Source organism: Rhipicephalus microplus, chromosome 5 (genome assembly GCF_043290135.1).
Source record: "Rhipicephalus microplus isolate Deutch F79 chromosome 5, USDA_Rmic, whole genome shotgun sequence".
Classification (NCBI taxonomy): domain Eukaryota; kingdom Metazoa; phylum Arthropoda; class Arachnida; order Ixodida; family Ixodidae; genus Rhipicephalus; species Rhipicephalus microplus.
The window spans coordinates 49,922,983-49,943,016 of record NC_134704.1 but is presented as its reverse complement, the minus strand read 5'-3'; the positions used below and the strand labels follow the sequence as shown (position 1 = coordinate 49,943,016).

The window sequence follows — 20,034 nt, the reverse complement described above, 5'->3', positions numbered from 1 at the left end:
CACCGACTTATGAAGGCTTCTCTCCTTCGGAAACTGAAGGAACAGAAGTCTGAGGGCTGCTTGAATGGCCGCTCCTTTACTTTCGGACGGGAGGGAGAGCAAAGGTCACCAAAGGACTCGGCCACCCTTGGCATGCAAAGAACGGCACGTGCGTGAGGAGGTGCGAGAACATGAGCTCTTAAGAGAGGCCGCCGTGAGTCCCCACGAGCAGCAAGCACGAGGAGGCTTCTGTGCCAGGCCGGAACCGGAAGAAGGCTGTTCCGGCCTGTCACTGCACACCAGCAAGGATGAACCTGACACCGAGTAGGTCAGCAAGCTGACTGTTCACACTGCTTAAAGTTTTTGGTCAGCTTGGTAACTTCGAAATATTACAGTGACGCATACCGAATAATAAAAAGTGACGGGGGAGAGATGAGAAGGAAGGGGTGTATTGGAAGTTGCATCGCTTCTATCGAATGCGCAACAGGAGAGGAAAAAAAAAACGCGTTTCGGAAGGATCTCAGGGTTCGCGCCCACTACCAATCTCTGTTTATCTAGCACGCAGAGCAGAAAAGGCCGGAAAGCCCGAATATCGGACCGGACTCTTGGCGGCTGCTGCCGCTGGCTGCCACGGCCTGCCCGTGTGTGTGCGCGCGGCAGCATAGGGTGCCTGAATGGTTTCCCTCGCCCGCCGCTCCTTGCAGGGTGGGGACATTGTTTGACGGGGTGCTCGCCGCCGCGACCGGTTTTTCCTGACGGCCGCCGCCATTGCAGATCTCACTTCGCATAGCGACGGGAGCAAAGAAGGAGCTGTGGCCGCTCTGTCATATACTTTTTTAGGGAAATGACTGGGTGCTGCGTGCCCATGTGCACGAACAACTCCAGAAATGGTTGGAAACTCTACCATTTTCCGACAGAGCCCAAAAGAAGGCTGCTATGGATGGTGAAGATTAAGCGAGACAAGTGGCAGCCTACGAAGTCCTCGTGTGTATGCAGTGTGAGTATCCCGACATGTGTTCTTTTCTCGTCGAGAACTTTGAAACTTGTTTTTTTAAATGTGTATACGTGTCTGTGGGTCACTTTGTCGGTGCTGTAAACGCTTCACGTCTAAGTTGCAGTGTTTCTCTCTTTTTTTGCGATCTCTAAAAGTGCAGCTATGGAAACGTGTGGCGCAGCCGCAGTATTTGAAGTTTGTACCAGTTTTTAGTCACTATATGTATAAACAAAATAGGCTGCTTGTTATTAAATTGCGTATTTACAGAAAAGTGTTTTTCATTCGTTTATTGCAAATCACGAAATTCAATAAAAGTTGTGTGGTATACTGTGTCTTTCTAGTAATTCTGTCTAGGCTAAGCTAAGCTAAAATTCATGGTTCATAACGGACTTACAGGCACATTTTGAAGCAAGCCATTTCGAGCAGCACCGAGCTGACCAGTGGATAAAACTGAAGCCGAACGCTGTGCCAACGGTGTTCCCTTTCAGGGGTAAGTTACTGTTTCACTGTGCGTCAAAGATTCTGTATGAACCTAACAGGTGGCAACAGTACAAGGCTAAAATGATTTAGTTTCAAAAATTAGGATGATCCGTGGAATTCCTCGTTTGAGGATATTAAGAAAGTCGGGGTACGTGCCTGCGACCTGAGAAAAGGCATATGTCTGCAACCTATAATACTGCTAAAATCCAGTACAGGCCTGTGATTAGAGCTGGCTACCTTGTAATACTTGCAGCTTGTGACTGTCCTTTTTTGCACTGCAGGCTTGCCTCCACAAAGGAAGGCGCCAAAGGACAGGGCAGGACCTGCTGTGTTGCCTGATGCATGCCAAGAAACACGCGGTGACAACTCTACGGCCATTAATTGTACGCCACTCACAAGTGCACAGGCGAATTTAAATTCACGCACAGACAGTCTTGGCGCACAGCAACCGCAAAGCTGCAATTCTCAGACGCCTGATTCAGTACCGCACATTATGGAAAGGGAAGAAGTTGTGATCTCGGCCGATGCACCTGACGGGGCACGTGAAAACAAGCAGTTAAATAAGCAGCTCTCCGATATGGGCAGAAAATACACTCAGCTACATCAAGTCCATCGGAAAGCCACCTCAACCATTCAAGCACTAAAAAAACAGGTGAAAAAATTGGAAACCAAAATGGAATTATTCGGACAGCGTTTGAAATTCCTCAATGATGACCAGCTGCAGGCTCTTGGGCGCCAGAGTAATAAGGGAAGCACTTGGTCTGCAGAAACAATCAAGCAGGCGCTTCAGATTAAGTTTTCCTGTGGAAAAACTGGTTACCAGACACTAAGAAATCTGGGCTACCCCTTGCCATCCGGAAAAACCCTTGCACGTCGCCTTCAGGGCCTCAAGTTTCTTCCCGGAATTTTGACGGAAGTCATCGATGTTCTCAAAATCAAAGCAGAGAACATGCAAGACATTGAAAAAGACTGTGCTTTGTTCTTGGATGAAATGGAGATTGCTCGCGGGTACGAGCTCGATCGCGCTGAGGATGTGGTGTTGGGGGGGCAAACTATGCCAGAAAATCCAGACGAACCTGCACATCACGCACTAGTGTTCATGGTAGGAGGCCTGAATACGAGATGGAAGCAAGTGATTGCCTACCACTTCACCGGAAGTCATGTAGAGGGTAGTATCCTCAAGGACTACGTCATGAAGATAGTGCAGCTCTGCGCGGAAATCTCTTTAAGAATCCGTGTCGTCACTTGCGACATGGGGGCTTCTAATCGGGCTATGTGGCGCGAGCTCGGATTCTCCAGCCACAGGAATTCCATTACTGTATGTTCAGTGCCTCACCCCTGTCTGGAAGACAAAGAATTGTTTTTCACAGCAGATGCTGCACACGTGCTGAAGAATGTCAAGTCACAGTTGCTTTCATCGGAAGTATTCTTTCTGAGTGATGCAACAGTATGCCAGCACAATCTGCCATCAAAAGAAGTGAACGTGGACCATGTGCGCAGTGTAATTAAGTATGATGCTGAACGAGAGCTGAAAGTCGCCCCGAGGCTCTCAGAGTTACACATTTCGCGAGGCCATTTCACAAAAATGAAAGTGGGAGTTGCTGTCCGCTTCTTCAGGGAAGCTCCTGCAGCGATTCGGTACCTAATTAAAGAGGACGCGATAGAGCCGGAGGCAGAGACAACAGCTTGGTTTCTAGAATTAGTATTCAACTGGTACACGCTAATGTCTTCCCGCCACCCATCAGTTGCTCTCAGCCTTCGAGACATGCGGAGGTACCACGAATCAATTGAGCTACTGAACTCGGCCCTCGAAGTTTTTCAAGGAATGAAGATGGGAAGCAAGGCACAGTGGAAGCCTTCGCAAGCAGGTTTACTAATAACAACAAAAGTCGTTCTTCGTCTCCAAGACATTCTCTTGCGCAGTGAAGGATACGAATTCTTCCTCACGAGCAGAATCTTGCAAGACTGCCTCGAAAATTTGTTTTCGGTGGTGCGCATCAGGAAGCCTGTTCCTAACGCATATGACTTAAAGTGTGCCCTGAAGCTTGTGTGCGTGAGTCAGTTCCTTCATGCACCCGGAACGTCAAGCTACGAAGTCGACGATGCTAAGTACCTCGCCGACATGCTTGCAAAAGGCAAACAAGAGCACGGGGAGGTGGAAGCTGATGTCATTGATGACTCGGAAATTTTGTTCATTGAAGAACTTCAAGAAAACGAATGCAACATCCTTTTCTACATCGGCGGCTTCCTTTTAAAAGGTATGCTGAGTGTTGTAGCGGGATGCGGGCATTGTAATTCTGCCTTGTTAGGCTCAACTGAAAGCGAGCACGCAACTCTGACTATTCTGAAGGAGTACAGGAGTGAAGGTGGCAACCTCACATATCCCAGCAAGGATGTTTTGCTGACACTCAAGTCGTGTGAAGAGCATTTCAGGGGCATCATAAGTTGGAGTGAGGGCTTGCTGCGCTTAAGGTCCCCGTTGAAGGCCGTGACCGATTATTTGAACGAGATGGTGCGCCCTTGCGTAAAGACTTGCTCCGAGCACAGTGACGCCGTAGCAAAACTCCTTATTGCGAATTATGCAAGACTGAGGCTTCGCGTGCATTTGCGCCACGTTAGTTCAAACGGCGTCAATGAACACGGAAGCAAGACGTGCGCTGGGGTAAGCCTTCCGTGACCAGCCGAACTGGACCAGTCACTTATAAATTTTATTATTTTTTCTTTCAGAACACTTATTGTTTGATTAAAATATTTTGAGTTCATTGTGAACTGGCTAACCTCCCTGTCCTTTCTTCATCCTCCTCCTTAAGTTCATAGACATTTTTCTTATTTGTTATACAATATCACATTCTTAGATAAAAACAGCGTTGTGATCTTTAAGCTGACTAAGGTTGTGATCTTTGGAGAATGTTTATGGTAAGTTAATATTATTGCGGTCGAAGCAATACCGACACAGCGTCACAGAGGCAGAATACGAGAGTGATACTTCTCGGATAATTAGATTGCTCGCTTACATATATCTATGGAAAGTAGAAAAACTGAACAGGTATAGGGCATCAAAATCGTTATTACTGCATTTCATCTTGTATTTTCCAATAACTTAGTAAGATTTTTTTCTCAGTGGTCACATAAAAACGAGAGATTCAATTGATGTTTACGCTGTTTCACTATCTCAACCAGCTATAACAGAAAAATAGCTGTGTAACAAATCTGAATCTCATTCCCGCAAGATTATTCAGAGCTGCGAGGGCACGCAAGGCGGGGGAAAAAGCAGGATGAAGTAAGTTCAACGCGTACAATGCGAGCACTACTGAGTGGCTGGCACGCTGCACAGCCACTGAGGAGTGCGGTGAGTTTAGGTAACAGGAAAAGGCGTGCGCTTCATGAATTAATGTAGATTTATCCTGCAAACAGTCTCCAATGACAGACGCACATATTCAGACTGCTTTTTTATAGCGCGAAATACCATTTCTCGCACTAAACTCTTCTCAAACTCTCCTCATACGCGCGCGCAGGCAGTGTGTTTCGTTGGGGTGAGATATGTAATGGCGGACGCTCTAGCAGACGACGCGGTTGTCCCCACCCTGTACGGAGCGGCGGGCGAGGGAAACCATTCAGGCACCCTACGGCAGCACAAACTGCAGCGCCGTCTCACCAATTCCGTGCACTGCGGGCGACAACAACTCCACGCACCGAGTCGCGTTTACTACACAACCGTAGTAAGCAGCTGCGTGCGCCAGGCAAGGAAAAAAAGCGAGGGCTTCCCGTGGTTTTAACCCTTTTGACGATCTCTCTTTTTTTTTTTTTTCCTTTCAGACGACACCGCCGGCGCGGCCGAGGTATTAGGGACGAACAAAGGGGGGCGAGAAGCGAGAATTCGCACTGCCTTGGTGCATCTGGCTGGGAGACCCAAAGGACCGACGGGATTCCCGCGGCGTTCTTCACTGCGCTGCAAGGACGACTCGACGGCGAGTACCTCGAGAGAACGGCGGGTATTTCGAGAGACACCCCCCCCTCCCCCCCCCCCCACACACAAAAGATGGAGGCCGCATGCTCGCCGAGGCAAGACAGGGGGAGACAGTGGAGAGAAGAGAGGGGACACCAGACAGACAACGGGAGCTGGGAGCAGCGGGTCGGAAGACGCGGAGACACGACAGTTTAGCAGCGGCTACAGAAAGGGCAGAGGAAAAAGAAAAAGGACGTAGCCGGGGACTCGCCCGTCCTTTCAGGACGGGAAAGAAGGCCCGTGTTGATGGAGAACTCGAGCCTCGAGTGTTGTACGTGCGTGCGTGCGTGCGTGCGCATTCGCTGCGGAGGATATGACAGCAGGAGAAGTGAGGAACAGGACTGGGTTCAACACGCACACACCCCTGGCTCGGAAATCCACTCTTTCTCAGCGGCACCCCACACGGACGAGCTGCCTTGCTCATCGTCGTATCCGAGGAAGCCGGCGCTCTACGGAGGAGGCCCCGCTGTCGTTTCGTTCTCGAAGAAGAGTCTGGAAACGAGGCGAGACGGGAACACGCGAGAGAAGGGGCAGGCATATATCTCGCGAAAGGCTGAGGCCACCCGAGATTTAATTTCGGTATTACTAAAAAAAAAAAAGTGTAGCCAGCACGTAGTCGGAAGCGCGAAATCTTGATAGGCTCGACGGTTGCTGCTGTCGTTGTACACGCGTTTTGAGAAGGAGTAACCGGCGAGGAATATAGGGCGCCTGAAGATAGGGCCCTAAATGCGAGAAATAAACCCTTCTCTCATTTTAGAAGTCGAAAAAGTTCCACGGCCGGGGAAGGAAGTACAACGAAGAGAGCCGTGTCTCCCGCTTTCGAAATGCGCGATAACATCAGGCAAATTGAACGGTTACACTGTCCGGTCCACGTTCCAGTCCACGGGCCTCCGTTATGAAGAGAGCCGTCGTGGGGCATTCAAGACGATTCAAGCCGGTCAAGAGCCCCGTTTCGGGCTTTCACGGCTCGTTGAAGCGCGCCGTGACCAACAGAAAGAGCCGACCAGCTAACCAGGCCGGCCGACCCTAACGGTCCATCCAGTTGCCCCCCGCACCATAAAAAAAAGTCTCGCCGAGGCACCCATTGAGGCGTCGCAATTCACATGCACCGGCGCAACCGGCGGGGGCCGGAGGCCAGCAATAATAGTATAATAGTACAGAGTAACGAGTGAGCCAAGCAGACGCTCGCCCCGGTAAAAATGCGGAGCACGCTTCGAGCGTAAATCATGTAATACGCCCGCGGCAGGCCGCCATAAACGCATAAATGCGTATAGTGAGGGAAGCAGACGACCAGAATCGTCTGCGCCCTTCGAAGGCGGCAGTATACGTGTGTATAGATAGTCGCTTTGTCGATTAACCACATCCGCACACTGGTTAAACGTACACATCTCGTTCATTCATTCTTCTGCCGCTTACCCCGTGGCGCTGAGCCATGTTAGCACCACGTTTATTACGATGACCCAGAAATGGCAGTCTGTATACAGCCCGTGCGTGTGAGTCTTCTCAAAAGTTATAATAAATCAAGGGTCGAATTCCGCCGTGTTTCAAACACGACCGCAATCTGTCCTCACGCAAGCACACTACGTGTGCACTCGTTCGACGAGATTTCATAAAATTGACAGTTAAGTGAATCGAAAGTAGGTCACTGCTGTCAAACGTCGAACAATGTTTAAAAAAAATAAAAACGGAGCGAGCTGACGGCAATGAGATGACTTTGCTTCTGGCATGCAGATGGTTAAGAGTCAAACATGAACAGAAAGCCAGAGAAGGAATCATTTCGCATTTTGTTATACTACACAAGAGTATTATTTATCTCATACTGCGCTAACCATCATTATAGCACCTGCATATCTCCTAGTCCGGCTCTATCTTGAAGCCTATTTTCGCGCTATTCTCGGGCAATCCTCTTTTTCGTGGGGTGGGGGGGGAGAGGGGGAGCGACTTCATTAACGAACTTGGAAAAGGTGCCGCGCCCCCACGCTGACCGTGATACTAATTAACTCTGTTTAGTCCAGTGCTATATCGAAGCCATACCCCCTCACGTGAAGGAGAAGTGTTTATAACTCGGCGCCCCTCCCCTGGCCAGATGACCTCTACAACATTTCGCGGAAAGCTGTAATACACCAAGCCAGAACCCCCGCTCCGGTCGGCGTACCCACGGTATGTGCGTCACGGAGCGGCTGCGTGCAGATGACGCACATGCAAGCGTGTACAACACGAGCGAGATAGCATGCTGCGCTGGCACACCTCCGACGTGTTACAATGTTCGTTACGTTGTTTTCTTTTGTTAAGATTACCACTCTCTCCCTTCAATCTCTCAGGAAAACACTCGTTTATCTTGCTCTTGGCCAATTTATTAACGCCTGCAGCCAAGTGCGGCTACGAAAAAAAAAAAAAAAACGGACACTTCGCCAAACTGCGCAGCTGGTGCAGCGCATAGCTCGCATGCGCTTTTCCTCACGGAAAGCTTCCACGAGACCTGCAGACAACGCGCGCTCAAAACAGATGATCAGCGCTAGCTCAACGGAGATGGAGAATGGGGGGATATGGGGGCTACGGCTCAACGCACGCGCCGCACCACTTCGGGCGGCGCAGAGCGTTCACACGTGCGTACACACATAAGCGAGCGAAACGTCCGTCCCATCGGGCGGAAACCAAACAAACACCTACAGAGCGGCAACACAGCGGGAGGGGAGAACAGCGCGAGGAGATAGAGGGAGCCAGGACTTGTCAAATGTTTCTCTGACAATGATTTACGCGGCTGTTGCATCGCTTCTCCGTCTCAGCGCTGGGCTGGGCTGGTCGCAGTGAGAAACGCGATTGAAGAGCGGAAAGGAGGAGTGGAAAGGAGCAAAATAGATACGCACGCTCAAGCACACGGCTGCAAGATTTCCCCGCCGCGTGTGCAAGCTGTGTGTGTGTTGCTGTTGCGCACGCAGTCGGTAGGCGGCCTAGCTGTGCGTACGTCCGTGTGTGTGCGTGTGTGTGCACCACGTGACCCCGGCGGTCAACCCAATCAAGCTCCTCCGCCAGCGGGCGGCGGAGAAGCGCAAAAACAAGCGGAGGCGCCTCGCTCATTCCACGGCCGAAGCATAGGGGCAGCAGCAGCAGCAGCCGGACGGAAAGAAAGTGACGAGCGCCAGAAGCATAGAAACAAAAGTGCGAAGATGAAGCCAGTAGTAGGAAGAAGGAGGAGGGTGGAAGCGGCTAAGCCCGGCTGAACTGCTGCTTCGCAAGCGTGCGCGAAAGAGGGGCGGAAGAAGAGCGTGCCGGCCGGCCGGGCGGGCATCGCGAAGCGCGCCAAACTCGGTTTTGCTCTCCGTCCGCGTGGATGCAGCAGCGGAGACCGGCTGCGGGGGCACGACATTCGGCGGCATTTCTTCGGAGGCGCCAGCCAGGCAGGCAGGCAGGCGCGCGACGCGGAGGAGGCCGGGGTGGGTTGGTTGGTTCCTCGGGGGACTCAACGACCCCCCCAACGCCCTTCTCCCTCCGGCGCTCCCCATGCCTAACCCTCAAGTTGCGTCTCTCTCGTTTCTCGACCAGACGAGACTAGAAGAAGACCCCCATACAGAAAACCGCATCCTCTTTTTGTTTAAGGGACTATTGCCTGATCGACTTTCCTGGCGCTAACTATACTAAAGGACCTGGACGCAGCTACAAAAGATACAGAGCGCAAATGTATTTTCGCTCTAGCGTTCTGTATGAGCCGCTCTGTCCAAAGGAAGGGGAATTAAGGGGGTTGTGTCCAGTTACATTTGCGCTCGCGCGATCTGTACGTCCTACGGCTGAACCCCGTCCTTTTTGTAGATGGTGTATGAGAACAGTGCGAGGCTTTATGTACGCATTGTACGGCTTTCTGCTCTTCCACAGTAGAGCACCAAGTACTCTAAATTGTTACATTTTTTTTCTAAACACCACATATCCTTCATAATAACCAGTATTTTTTTTAGTTAGCAAAAGTAGCTTTCCTATCGGACAGTTTATCGCTCTCCTATGGTATTTTATACAGTACTCTAAATCCCTCAACCTTTTGCTAAACTCAGGAAAGCTGATCATGTTTAAGAAACTAGCCCATTGTCAGGTATTGCTCATGATTACTGCTTCTTTTTCGTACTAGCCCTCCTTCTCTTACGCCACGTTTCCACTCGCGCTCAACGACATCTCCGTAAGACACAAACGCTGAAATAACATTTCAGGGCTGCCTCCGTCACTCCCGTCTCTGTTGAGCGCAGGAGTAGGCAACACTAGCGCGCCCGACCGGCGCTCTTCGCAGGTAACGCAAGTCTCGGACCGGCGCCGTAAAAACAAACTGCGTCAGGGCGCGAGATTCGTCGATAAGGCGAAGGTTTCGGAGTCGGAATCGAAACGAGACGGCGCCAGCCATACACACACGCCGCGTAGGTATACTGCGGACGCACAGGTGAAAGAGGGGGGAGATGGCTGCTACGTAGACTTGTCCGTGACCTCCCTTTAACCGACTGCCTCCTCCTTTTCAAAGTTTATTAGCTTGCACAGCGTCCCGTACCTTCCTGACGCAGTCCTAGCAAATACAAAACGAAAGCCTTCAAGCAGCTAGGACAAGTGTCTGGGCTCTTAGTTTAGGATTGACGAGTCAGATGTATAGCATTGCGCAACACGACAAAGTCTAAGTAGAAAGTGACACAATGCTGTGCATGTGTCTGCTTCTTTTATAATCTATGTCGTGCTACGTACACGACGAGTCAATTATGAATCCTTCAAACGGATCACCCGGTAAAAAAAAAAAAATCGATTCCTGCAGTTGGCCTACCGAGGAGGAGGTGTGGAAGAAAATAAACCTAATGTCCTATACAAAATTGGAGAGCCCGCCTAACTACTCCCACGTTAAACGGAACCGAGAGGTCAAGCCTCCTGGTCCTAACATGGGTGTACCGGACTGCTAGCACCTTCTGCATGCGGTCTTGCTACCCGATCATGCTTTAGATATTGGAAGCTCGCAGTGTGTCCTAGGCTGAGCCTATAAAGAAGGCTCAGCCCAGTATTCGTCCAAGAAACGAACGGTGGAGCGGGAGACAGAGAGAATCAAGCTCTATTTCTAAAGCCAGGCCGCTTACGCCCGAAGGTGGGCGGTCATCTAATTCCAGGTAGCCGTGGGCCGATAGCCTATAGACAACCGTGTCAGAAGCGTTAAGTCGATAGATTTCTAACATCCTCCCTCTCTATTCTGCGCAACACATCCATCATTCCCGGCTTAACGAACTTAACGCCCCGCCTCCGTCTCTATTACGGGAACAATTAAAATAGCCTTGCTGTAGCGTCACGCGCCCTACGTAAGGTTGCCGAGAAAGACCGTCGTCGTCTTCGCAAAAGACGAGGAATTGTTTCTTCGCGGGGAACGCCGTCGCCACCTTTTCCAACAATATGGGCAATTTGCGACGCAATCTATCACAACTGTGGGGCGTGTTGGGAGCCGCCAACTGTTCTATATACCCCGGCAAACAATAAAATCCACGCTCGTTTTAAAGAGAACACCGCCTCGTGACCTTCATTTCCCTTTTCTTTGAATTAGTGCCCTCCCGACAGAACGAAAGAAGCGGAACTGCCGCTTCTCTGTTGGTTTCATTGGATGTGACCTTTCGGCGAAGCATCATCTATGAGAGTGAACGACAAGAAAAAAGGAAGCTGCTTAACGACGCTTCATACTGCTAATGGGAGCAACGCAATTAACGCTCTCCGACGAGCAGATGAGTTTTTTGCTCGTCAGTAAGATTAAAAGCTTGGAGGGACAGTTACAGAGTGTTGACAGGCACTTCGCGCCTGTCGTCTGCTGAGTTCGCAAACGACCGGCTTGTATTGCGCGCTCACCTCACCGCACACACACACATTTAGCAGCTCGGTTTATTACAAGTGGCATCCCATTATCGAGAATGAAAGCAAAGACGAACAGACGCCAGTTTGGAACAAAGCCCTATTTAGTTGTTTTTTTCTCTAGAAAAGAGCGATGCTGGATGCCGCCATCGTGTCGATCACACACAATGCCGGGACTGTCTACAGTCCTTCGCTGCTCTCCTGTTTTGTGTGGCAATAAAAAGCGTACCGCGTGGAGTGTCTAACCTTCCAGCGGTTTCTCTGAAAAGTGCATAGAAAATTTTAAAACAAGAATTTTCTGTCCGCGTTATGTCTCCTTCCACGGGTGAGACGAATGCCCACAACACTGGTCGGTGCCAGTGAAAGTGCAAAACTGAAACCGCGCGTGGTTTTCGCAGGCTTCATGAAGTTTGGTTATTAATAAAACAAATATCTTAGTGGTCGTTTTAGGCACACACACACACTTCTTTTGTTGTTCTCGTGAGCAGCGGCGGACGCCGTGGTCGTGTTTCTCCTCCGTTTGCAGGCAAGCATGCAGGCAAGCGAACACACTGCTGGCAGCGCCACCGAGCGCCTACTTGAGCACGTGAGAAAAACAAAAAACAGAAATTGGTTTCTGGCGCAACCCAAAGCTGCCTCAGGTGCATAAAATACAATTTGAAATAGTTAAACGTGTTTGTTTTGAAGCAAAACAAGTTTACCAGCGGGGATTTATTGTCCTACCAACACATTGTCAAGATTGACAACATTCGTTGTTGGGTGGCGCTAGTGGTCACTTTTTATCGACATTCAACATCAATTAAAAATTATAATTACTTGTTTCTGGCCCGAAAGCATGCTCGTTGCCACCGATGTGATGAACGATCTTTTCAGTTGCGCCACAATCAGAAAAAAATATTTCCCAGCTGTAGACAGTCCCTTTTAGGCAAAATTTTGTTGGATAAATTCTGGACTTAAGGGGCCAAAACCAACGATACGATTCTCACGCACGACGCTGGCGAAAATGTCGCCAAGTGTTGGTATTTAACTCGAAATTAAACCTGTGTAAGCACACAGATGTGTATGCCTCCCCTCCCCCTCCCCCCACCCCCTCAAAATGCGGCCGCCATGAACCAAACCCACGTTATCGAACTTACAGCAACACGTCACCTCAGACAACACAACGATAAGTAGTGAGTTCGTCTACGTCTGATTCCGGTTGGCCATATGCGCCGACTCCCAGTGTACTCAGCCCCACTTTCCCTATCGTCTAATGGAGGCGATCGGCATCATTAATCGCACTAAAGATGGACGGTATCATCGAGTCAGAAAACTCGTGCGCCGATAAGGCAAGATTACGTGTATAGTTAGCCGAGCGGGTGTGGCACGACACCTGCAACTGCTCGTGCTGCAGTTTCAAGACAGAGCATCAAAGGTACAATGGCCTCCGCCGGGCGCTTAAGCATATACTGCTGCGTATACCTATACACGAGAGCGAAGCCGCTACTGTAATACCCACACTAGGTGCAGGCGATTCGGAAAAGCCACCACACGGCGTAACTTCCGAACCCTTTCTCTATACAACACACGAAAGGATGAAGCGCTTCCCCGAGCCTTACCTTGTAATGTCGACGCCGCTAATCTACTTCGTTTAATATGCACGCTTTTACTAAAGGTCGACGACACGAACACCACCGACGCAAAGACGCAACATCGAGGTCCAGGGAGGTTGATGCAACGCGCAACGTGCCATATCGTTTAACCCAAGCAGGCAGGCAGGCGTCTTCGGAGCGTGCAATACCCTCTTGGGTAATAATCGTATAATCATCATAACCGACAATCCTTCGCGTAAGCTCGCCTGCACGTAATACCAGTGTAAGTAAGTACGCGTGGACATATAGGCGCTATAGAGTTGTAGACGCAGTTACCCCCCCTGAAGCAGAAAGGGGGGAAGGGGGGAGGGCTGGTCTTCTCCAAAGCTGAAGGCGAATTAATGATTCCGAGCGACATGCATATGGAAATGCAGGTCCTCTGGCGCCCCCGTGGCTCCTGTGCCCAAAAAGAGCGTGAGCGAGCTGCATTAGAGCAGAGACCTTGCTTGGAGAGCTTTCGCTCGGATGAGTAGACAACGTTGTGAAGGAGGGGGGAGCCTGTCTACCGAAGGGAACGCCGAGAGAGGTCCTAAATATCGCCGGTCCGGCGCGTATACCTTCAATCCGAGCCAAGCCAGGCCACACCCACCCCTCGCTGTGCGGCGGGGAAGGCGACTGCCGCGAACAGTGTCCTCTCGTTACAGGTTTGCCCGCGCAGAGCAGCGTTCCCCCTGCCTATGATGCCGGTCCGAAACAGCGACACGAGATGGCGTGTTTTATAGTACGCATATATGGCGTTCGTAATGACCGCTCGAGAGCCGAAAAAAAAATCAAGACCTCCCGGGCATGAAAACGGAAGGAAGGGGGGAGAAGGCCAAGGAGATGTTGCAGCATCGCATGCATATAGGAAGCGCCAACAGCACAGTATGCGTGGCGGCCAGTCGATGGTGGGATCATCGTCGCTCCGGCTCGTTACCGGACCGAGTTGGAAGCGTATATATCTCTGCCGACATAACGCGATGGTAATGACCGAGGAAGAGAGAGAGAGAGATGATTGGATGACTATGAGGCCTGCAAGATGGCGGTCAACGTCGGCGCTCGTCCGTGCACATGGAAGACAGTGCCGCCGCAAAGAGACAACGCGTTGGCCAGTTTTGCATACCTGTCGAGGGGAAGTTTTAACTCTCTCTCTCTAATCTACGGTTATCGTTCCCGTCGACTAAAGAACGGGGAACGAGAACTCAAAAAATAAAATGCTGTTCACTAATAATGAAACTTCTGCAGAACACGAGAAAGTTTGCACCCAGGAACTTAACCAAGTAGTCGATCCCGCTTAACCTGTAAGGATGTATACCTACATGACGTCAGAGAGTTCTTGTCGGCTAATAACGCAGCCAGAAATGCAGCCGCATTCGTTCCGACGGAACGCCATTAATTCCCATAGAATAACGCACACCACGCGACACACTAATTATTACACGCTGTACGCAATGCATAGGCGTTAACTAAGTTAACATGCCCGCTGCGGTGTTCTAGTGGTAACGGAGCTCGACAGCAGACCGAAGCAAGGTAGCGAGATCGAATCCCAGCCGCGACGGCCGCAATTCGATGGAGGCATAATAACTTCGATTCAGGTGCACGTTAAAGAAACACTGTGTGATCCGAATTCCCGAAGCCCCGCACAACGACTACGGCGTCTCTTTTAATCATATCACGAGTTTGGGACATAATAAAGATTATTGTACTGACTGGTTAATAGCTAGCCCAACATATACAGATGTAATAACCCCATTCCACGCTCAACATTCTTGTTATCTTTCCGGAGCCACCTATACTATCAAGTGAAAGGTGACCCTCGAATCGGAACTACATGACGACCGCAATGAGAGGATGCGGGGTGTTATTCTGGACATTGTCGAATTTCGCAAAGTTGTCAGATTCCACCATTGATTGATGCTAATTGACCAAGTTAGCTGTACGACCCCTGTGATTGGCTTGAAACGCCGCCATTACGAAATCTGACAAATGGGCGGAATTAGACAGTGTCCAGAATAGCACCCGTGCGCTATAGAATCTCTCGGAGAATCAGGAAGACCAAAACGAAGCGATTATTAACACAGGGTGGATAGTGTTGCGCCGGGCTCGCCTTCAAGAAAGAAGACGAGGTGCAGCAGCAGCAGCAGCCCACGTGATGTCGGGTATAAAATAGCCACAGCGCGGCGAGACAAAGGGGCAAGACAAGCAAGAAGACGTATAGAGCCTGCTGGCCTCCGGAAGAGAGAGAGATGAGTAGAATAAGAACGCCCGTATAGCCCAGTTTAGCAGGCGGCGGTGCCACGCCACAGAGGCGACGGCATGTCATGCGCCGCTCGCGGCGTCGCCATTACCGCACTGTATGTGGTCCCTGTCTTTTTATATAGAAATAGTGCTCTATAAAAAGAGTGACCAGCCGTTCCTCTCTCCCTCCGTCTCCGCAAGCTGTCACCCGCGATGGAGTGAGAGAGGACAGTCGTCTGAAGCCCCGACTCTGCTGCGCGAAAGAGGCACTGCAAGATTCCTTACTTTAAGAAGCAAAAAAACAAGCAAACAATAGGCGTGTTCTAGATATACAGGTATGTTCACGGGTCCGTTAGATTAGTACATTACTTGAGAATGGTTTCTCAGGGATAACTAACAAAAATTGTGCCGTTGATCGGCTAGCAAACAGAGGTAGCTGATATCCAAGTAGATATTGAAAGGAAATTATGTATCTCATTTCTTAAAGCTATGAGGTCAAATAACAGAAGATAAGTCATTAAATCGGGATGAATAAATAACAATGGGTGAAGAAATGCGACCAGGGACGGCAAAGTGCGTGTGTGTGAGGGGGGCGGGGGGGTAGTGGCGACGTAATTATGAAATTGGCTGGTATAAAGTGGAATCATCAGGACAGGCAGGGTGACTGGAGACCACTGGGCGAGACGTTCGTCCTGCCGTGTATGTTGGACATGCTGCTGCTGCTGTTGTTGTTGTTGTTGCTGCTGCTGCTGCTGCTGCTGCTGCTGCTGCTGCTGCTGCTGCTGCTGCTGCTGCTGCTGCTGATGATGATGATGATGACGACGACGACGGATGAGGAGCAGACGCACCGAGAGCGCGTGTAGCGCATTCAGGTAGATGGATGCGTTCCTGGACTTGAGCTACACAGTAAACCGATTCTGACCCTTAAGGGTGCAAAAAGGGTGCCGACACCCTAAGCACACCCTTTGAGCACCCTATTCGCGTCTCAGCACCCTACAAGCGGAACCTAAAGGGTGAACACATCAAAAGGGTGGAAACTAGGGTGCAAAAAGGGTGCAACAACTAATGGGTGCTGATGAGCACCCATTAGGGTGCACAGTTGCCGACAAAGCTTTGTGAGTAACGTGGTCATAGAGCATAACCAACAGCTTTTAGATGTCTAGTGGTTAGACACCATGGTCTCATTAATAGCCCCACCGCAGTAACTGATATCTGAAGAGCGAGAGTGCCCGGCTGAACGTAAGTTCTGCACTGGTTCTTGCATTCTTGCTGCCTCTTTCTCGTCGCCTCACGGCCGGCGCTGACCAAGCCATGCGCTACAAGCTCACTAGCCAATGGCGGAGTACGCAGCTTGTAGAGCTACAACAGGATTGTGACTTACACATAGCCTCGTTTGCGCCTAACACTGAAAACAAAGCTTCGTCCATGACAGTATATATAAATCATACATTTGTTGATGCAAAGAAATACAAACCAACAAGACCGTGGTAGATAAAACAGTTTTTGTGTTGTACAAATATTTGTTAACCTTACAATGTATCAGTTGACACGTGTTACCAATTTTTATGGCAGGCTACGGACTTTGACGTTCTAATATTATAACATTAAAGAAACGTTTTCTTGATTTTGTTCGTAGAAATATTCTTCAAAGCAAGTTAAAATGAGCCTTGACTAAAACATTTTTCTAAAGAAAATTCACTAAAGACAGCTAAAATATTGTTTGCCAACTAATACGCTTATTTTGATGTGACAAATTTTGCTTGCTGCCTGTACTTTGTACTAATATACAACCGCTTTGACACTGCTTTTAACAGCCAGCTTAACCACTCAACCAATGTACAGATGTTAACAAGGTATTGGTATAAGAAATACACAAGCAAATAAACGTTTCAAATTTCGCGCGCTCTTTCACATTTCAAATTTCGCGCAATTACGCGTAAAGTGATTTTGTCATTTTCAAAGGTAAAAAATATTCTATGCAATACGCACTAGCGTATCTTCTATCTTCACTATTTGTTACTTAAAATTTAAGCAGAAATAATCTATTTACTTATCATATAAAAAGTTATGTGCGCAAATGCGGATCGATGGCGTCAGCAGGACAGAAATGGCGGTATCTTTCCGGAGGCCGCAACGGCCGTGTGCCGAGCGTTTAAAGTCGATTTTTTTATGTTGTTCAAAGTGTGCTTGCGCTGTCTTTCGTGTTCTGTCGGTGCTGCTTGTTACGAAGATGCACTATACTCAAGAGAGGACCGGCTGCTTTGTACCGTCGAGCGCTCGCCAAACTGAAAAGGTAGGTGGATGTTTCTGCTGTCGACGCTTTGTTTTTTGCTTCTCCGCCCAGGCCGCGGCGTGCCCGATCCAGGCTGTTATGCTCCTCCCGCGGTTAACACCGAAAGCGCTATAGTATAATAACGTTGTGAACTAAGGTTTTTCTAGCCGGTAGACGATAAGTGAGTTTTTATTAACGTAGCGAGCCTGCTGGCGTGTCTGATTTCATTAGGCTCAAGTCTAAGCTCAGGGACGTTACGCGCGGATGAATTTTTTCTGTGGGGAAGGAGGTTAAAGCAATGTGCGCTGTGATGCTGTGAGTCGGCGGGCGATGCTCTTCACGCTATGAATCACTATATTTTTGCAATGCTGTCGGACGCCGTTCGGGGACGGCGCATGGAAGCCGTAAGCGTCGTCTGTGTGTCGCGTGCGTTGGAGTATTACGGTGATTCGCGTTGAATTAGATCTTTCCGTATTTAATTTAGAAGAATGGAGAAGAATAACGTGGTGTCCGCGTTGGTATTTACGCGGCCTTGTTCGTTTTCTGTGCCAAAGAAGTATATGAAGAAAGTTTTATATGTTACTCGTCCTCTTTTCAACAGCTACATGATCATTAAATGTGTGTGACTACTATAAGGTAGATGTGTTTTCCTGTGTGACCAAATGTGTTTGCATCCACCGGGCACGTATAATATTAAATTACCATGATATTCAGCTTAATTAGGTGTGCGTAAACTTGACACAGCGTGCTGTAGGTGTGGTTCTCAAAGCGTGCAATTACGCCTGGGTCAATACATTTTCTCTATGAGTGGCCGAATAGCCGTACCTTAGCTGTGCAAGCGCTAGGTTGAGCAGTAGTTCACTCGTTCGAGTGCGATTTTGGTGGTACTGCTTGTTCCCCCCCTGCTCACATATCATTGCATTCTTCTGGTTTGTAAAAGAATTGTGGGCGCTGCAGCCCACTTTAGAGTTAAAACTTCGCCGAATACCTATACGTCTACAAACATTCTAAAACTAAGTTATACCAAAGCTTCCAATGACACTTTCGAATACAACTGTAATGCTTTATCTGATATCATAAATTCTTTATGACCTCGCTGCAGATTTACAAGTGACCTGTGATATGTGCAGTGTATGAACGCCTAATTTATTGCTCAAAACACAATAACGTTATACATCACAGTATGCGTGCATATGTTGCTGCTGACATGCAAACTTAGACATTGTATTTATCTAAGAATGAACAAATCTAAACTGCCGTTTTTTGAAGATGTACGCATCAGACCAATTGAATAATATCAAAAATAATGTTCACCAAGTGATTGTTGTTTACTGCCTTGCACCAACGTCACTAAAACCACCTTGTTGGTACTTAGACCACATGGTAGGATGCAAGATTCATGACGTCATATTGAATGTTAATGTCACATGATATGCAAGGTAAATTGTTATTAGCATACAGAGGCCAATAACGTTATTGTCTCATCGTTATCATAATGAAGCAGGTTAGGCAATATGTGATTCTGCTGCCTTTACGTCATGTTGGGAAACCATTACGTTATGTAGCTATCTGCAGTGTCTGAGATCCTGGTTGCCGGTCTATATTGCAGAAGCTTGCCTGCTTCATTGTGATGGCATGGGGTTCAAGATTGATGTTTTGTCTTAGCGTTTCCACTTTTCCTCCCCTATGGTGATTAGACAGCTTGTGCTGTTTGATTAGAAGTGAGGAGTAGTGCCTTTTTAGCCAACCAAAACAATTTAGATCAATGATCACTATGAAGCAGCACACAATATTCATTTAGTGAACTCAATTTCAGGCAAATTATAAACGTCCGAATGTTAGCCGTTTGAAGGAAGCTTTATTCGTTGAAATCATGAGAATAAATGGTAGAGAAGGAAAGGCAGGGAGGTTTGCCAGACCAGCAAAGACGGTCTATCACCCTACACGGGGGAACAGCGAGATTGAAGTCCTGTCGGAAAGGTCTGGTCGCTAAGGTACTCGGTTTCTAACCCGTAGGTCGCAGGATGATATTCCGACCTTGCTGGCTGCTTTTTCGATAAAGGTGAAAATGCTGTAGGCCTGTGTTCTCAGATTTGTGTGCACGTTAAAGAACCCCAGGTGGTCGAAATTTCTGGAGCCCTCCACTACCTTCGTAAAAAATTCATGTGTCAGTATTGCTTTAATTTTATGCTTTATCTGCAGTGGATGCATATGCGCATACGGACATGTATATGTAGTGGTATTGCAATTTTACGGAATAAAATATTCATATGGTGCATATTGCATGGCATTTACTTAAGAAACACATCACATGGGTATCATAACTACAGAAATGCAAATGTGCCTCTATGGATGCACTCGTGCATATATTTGGTCAGCCTCAAGAAAATAATTTATCGATTCCAGGCAGCAGCATTACTCACGCATGTTTATCTCTTAATTACGTGCAGTCGATACAGCTAAAAGGAAGTGTCTTCATCTAAAAGTTCTAACTTCATCTTCGTGCATGAGTGAGCTATAAAGGTGAATGAAAATTCACATGTATGACATCGACATGAAAAGCTCTGCAGCAGCATGTTTTTCGTTGTATTTATACTGCAGCATGCCC

General features: G+C 48.7%; 2 protein-coding genes across 2 annotated transcripts in view; one reads left to right on the top strand and one right to left on the bottom strand.

Annotated features, from left to right (window-relative positions):
* Positions 1–20,034, bottom strand: part of LOC119173873 (leucine-rich repeats and immunoglobulin-like domains protein lambik) — a 134,710-nt gene that overhangs the window by 29,893 nt on the left and 84,783 nt on the right. The window lies entirely within an intron of this gene.
* Positions 683–4,222, top strand: LOC142817773 (uncharacterized). Its single transcript, XM_075895404.1, has 3 exons — positions 683–976; positions 1,370–1,463; positions 1,735–4,222. The coding sequence occupies exons 1-3, from the start codon at positions 824–826 to the stop codon at positions 4,128–4,130; spliced, it is 2,643 nt and encodes an 880-aa protein (XP_075751519.1). The 5' UTR covers positions 683–823; the 3' UTR covers positions 4,131–4,222.

Coding starts and splice junctions, on each gene's coding strand:
- LOC142817773 (XM_075895404.1), top strand. CDS start 824: ATGACTGGGTGCTGCGTGCCCATGTGCACGAACAACTCCAGAAATGGT. Junction 977..1,369: donor AGTCCTCGTGTGTATGCAGT/GTGAGTATCCCG, acceptor ACGGACTTACAG/GCACATTTTGAAGCAAGCCA. Junction 1,464..1,734: donor AACGGTGTTCCCTTTCAGGG/GTAAGTTACTGT, acceptor TTTGCACTGCAG/GCTTGCCTCCACAAAGGAAG.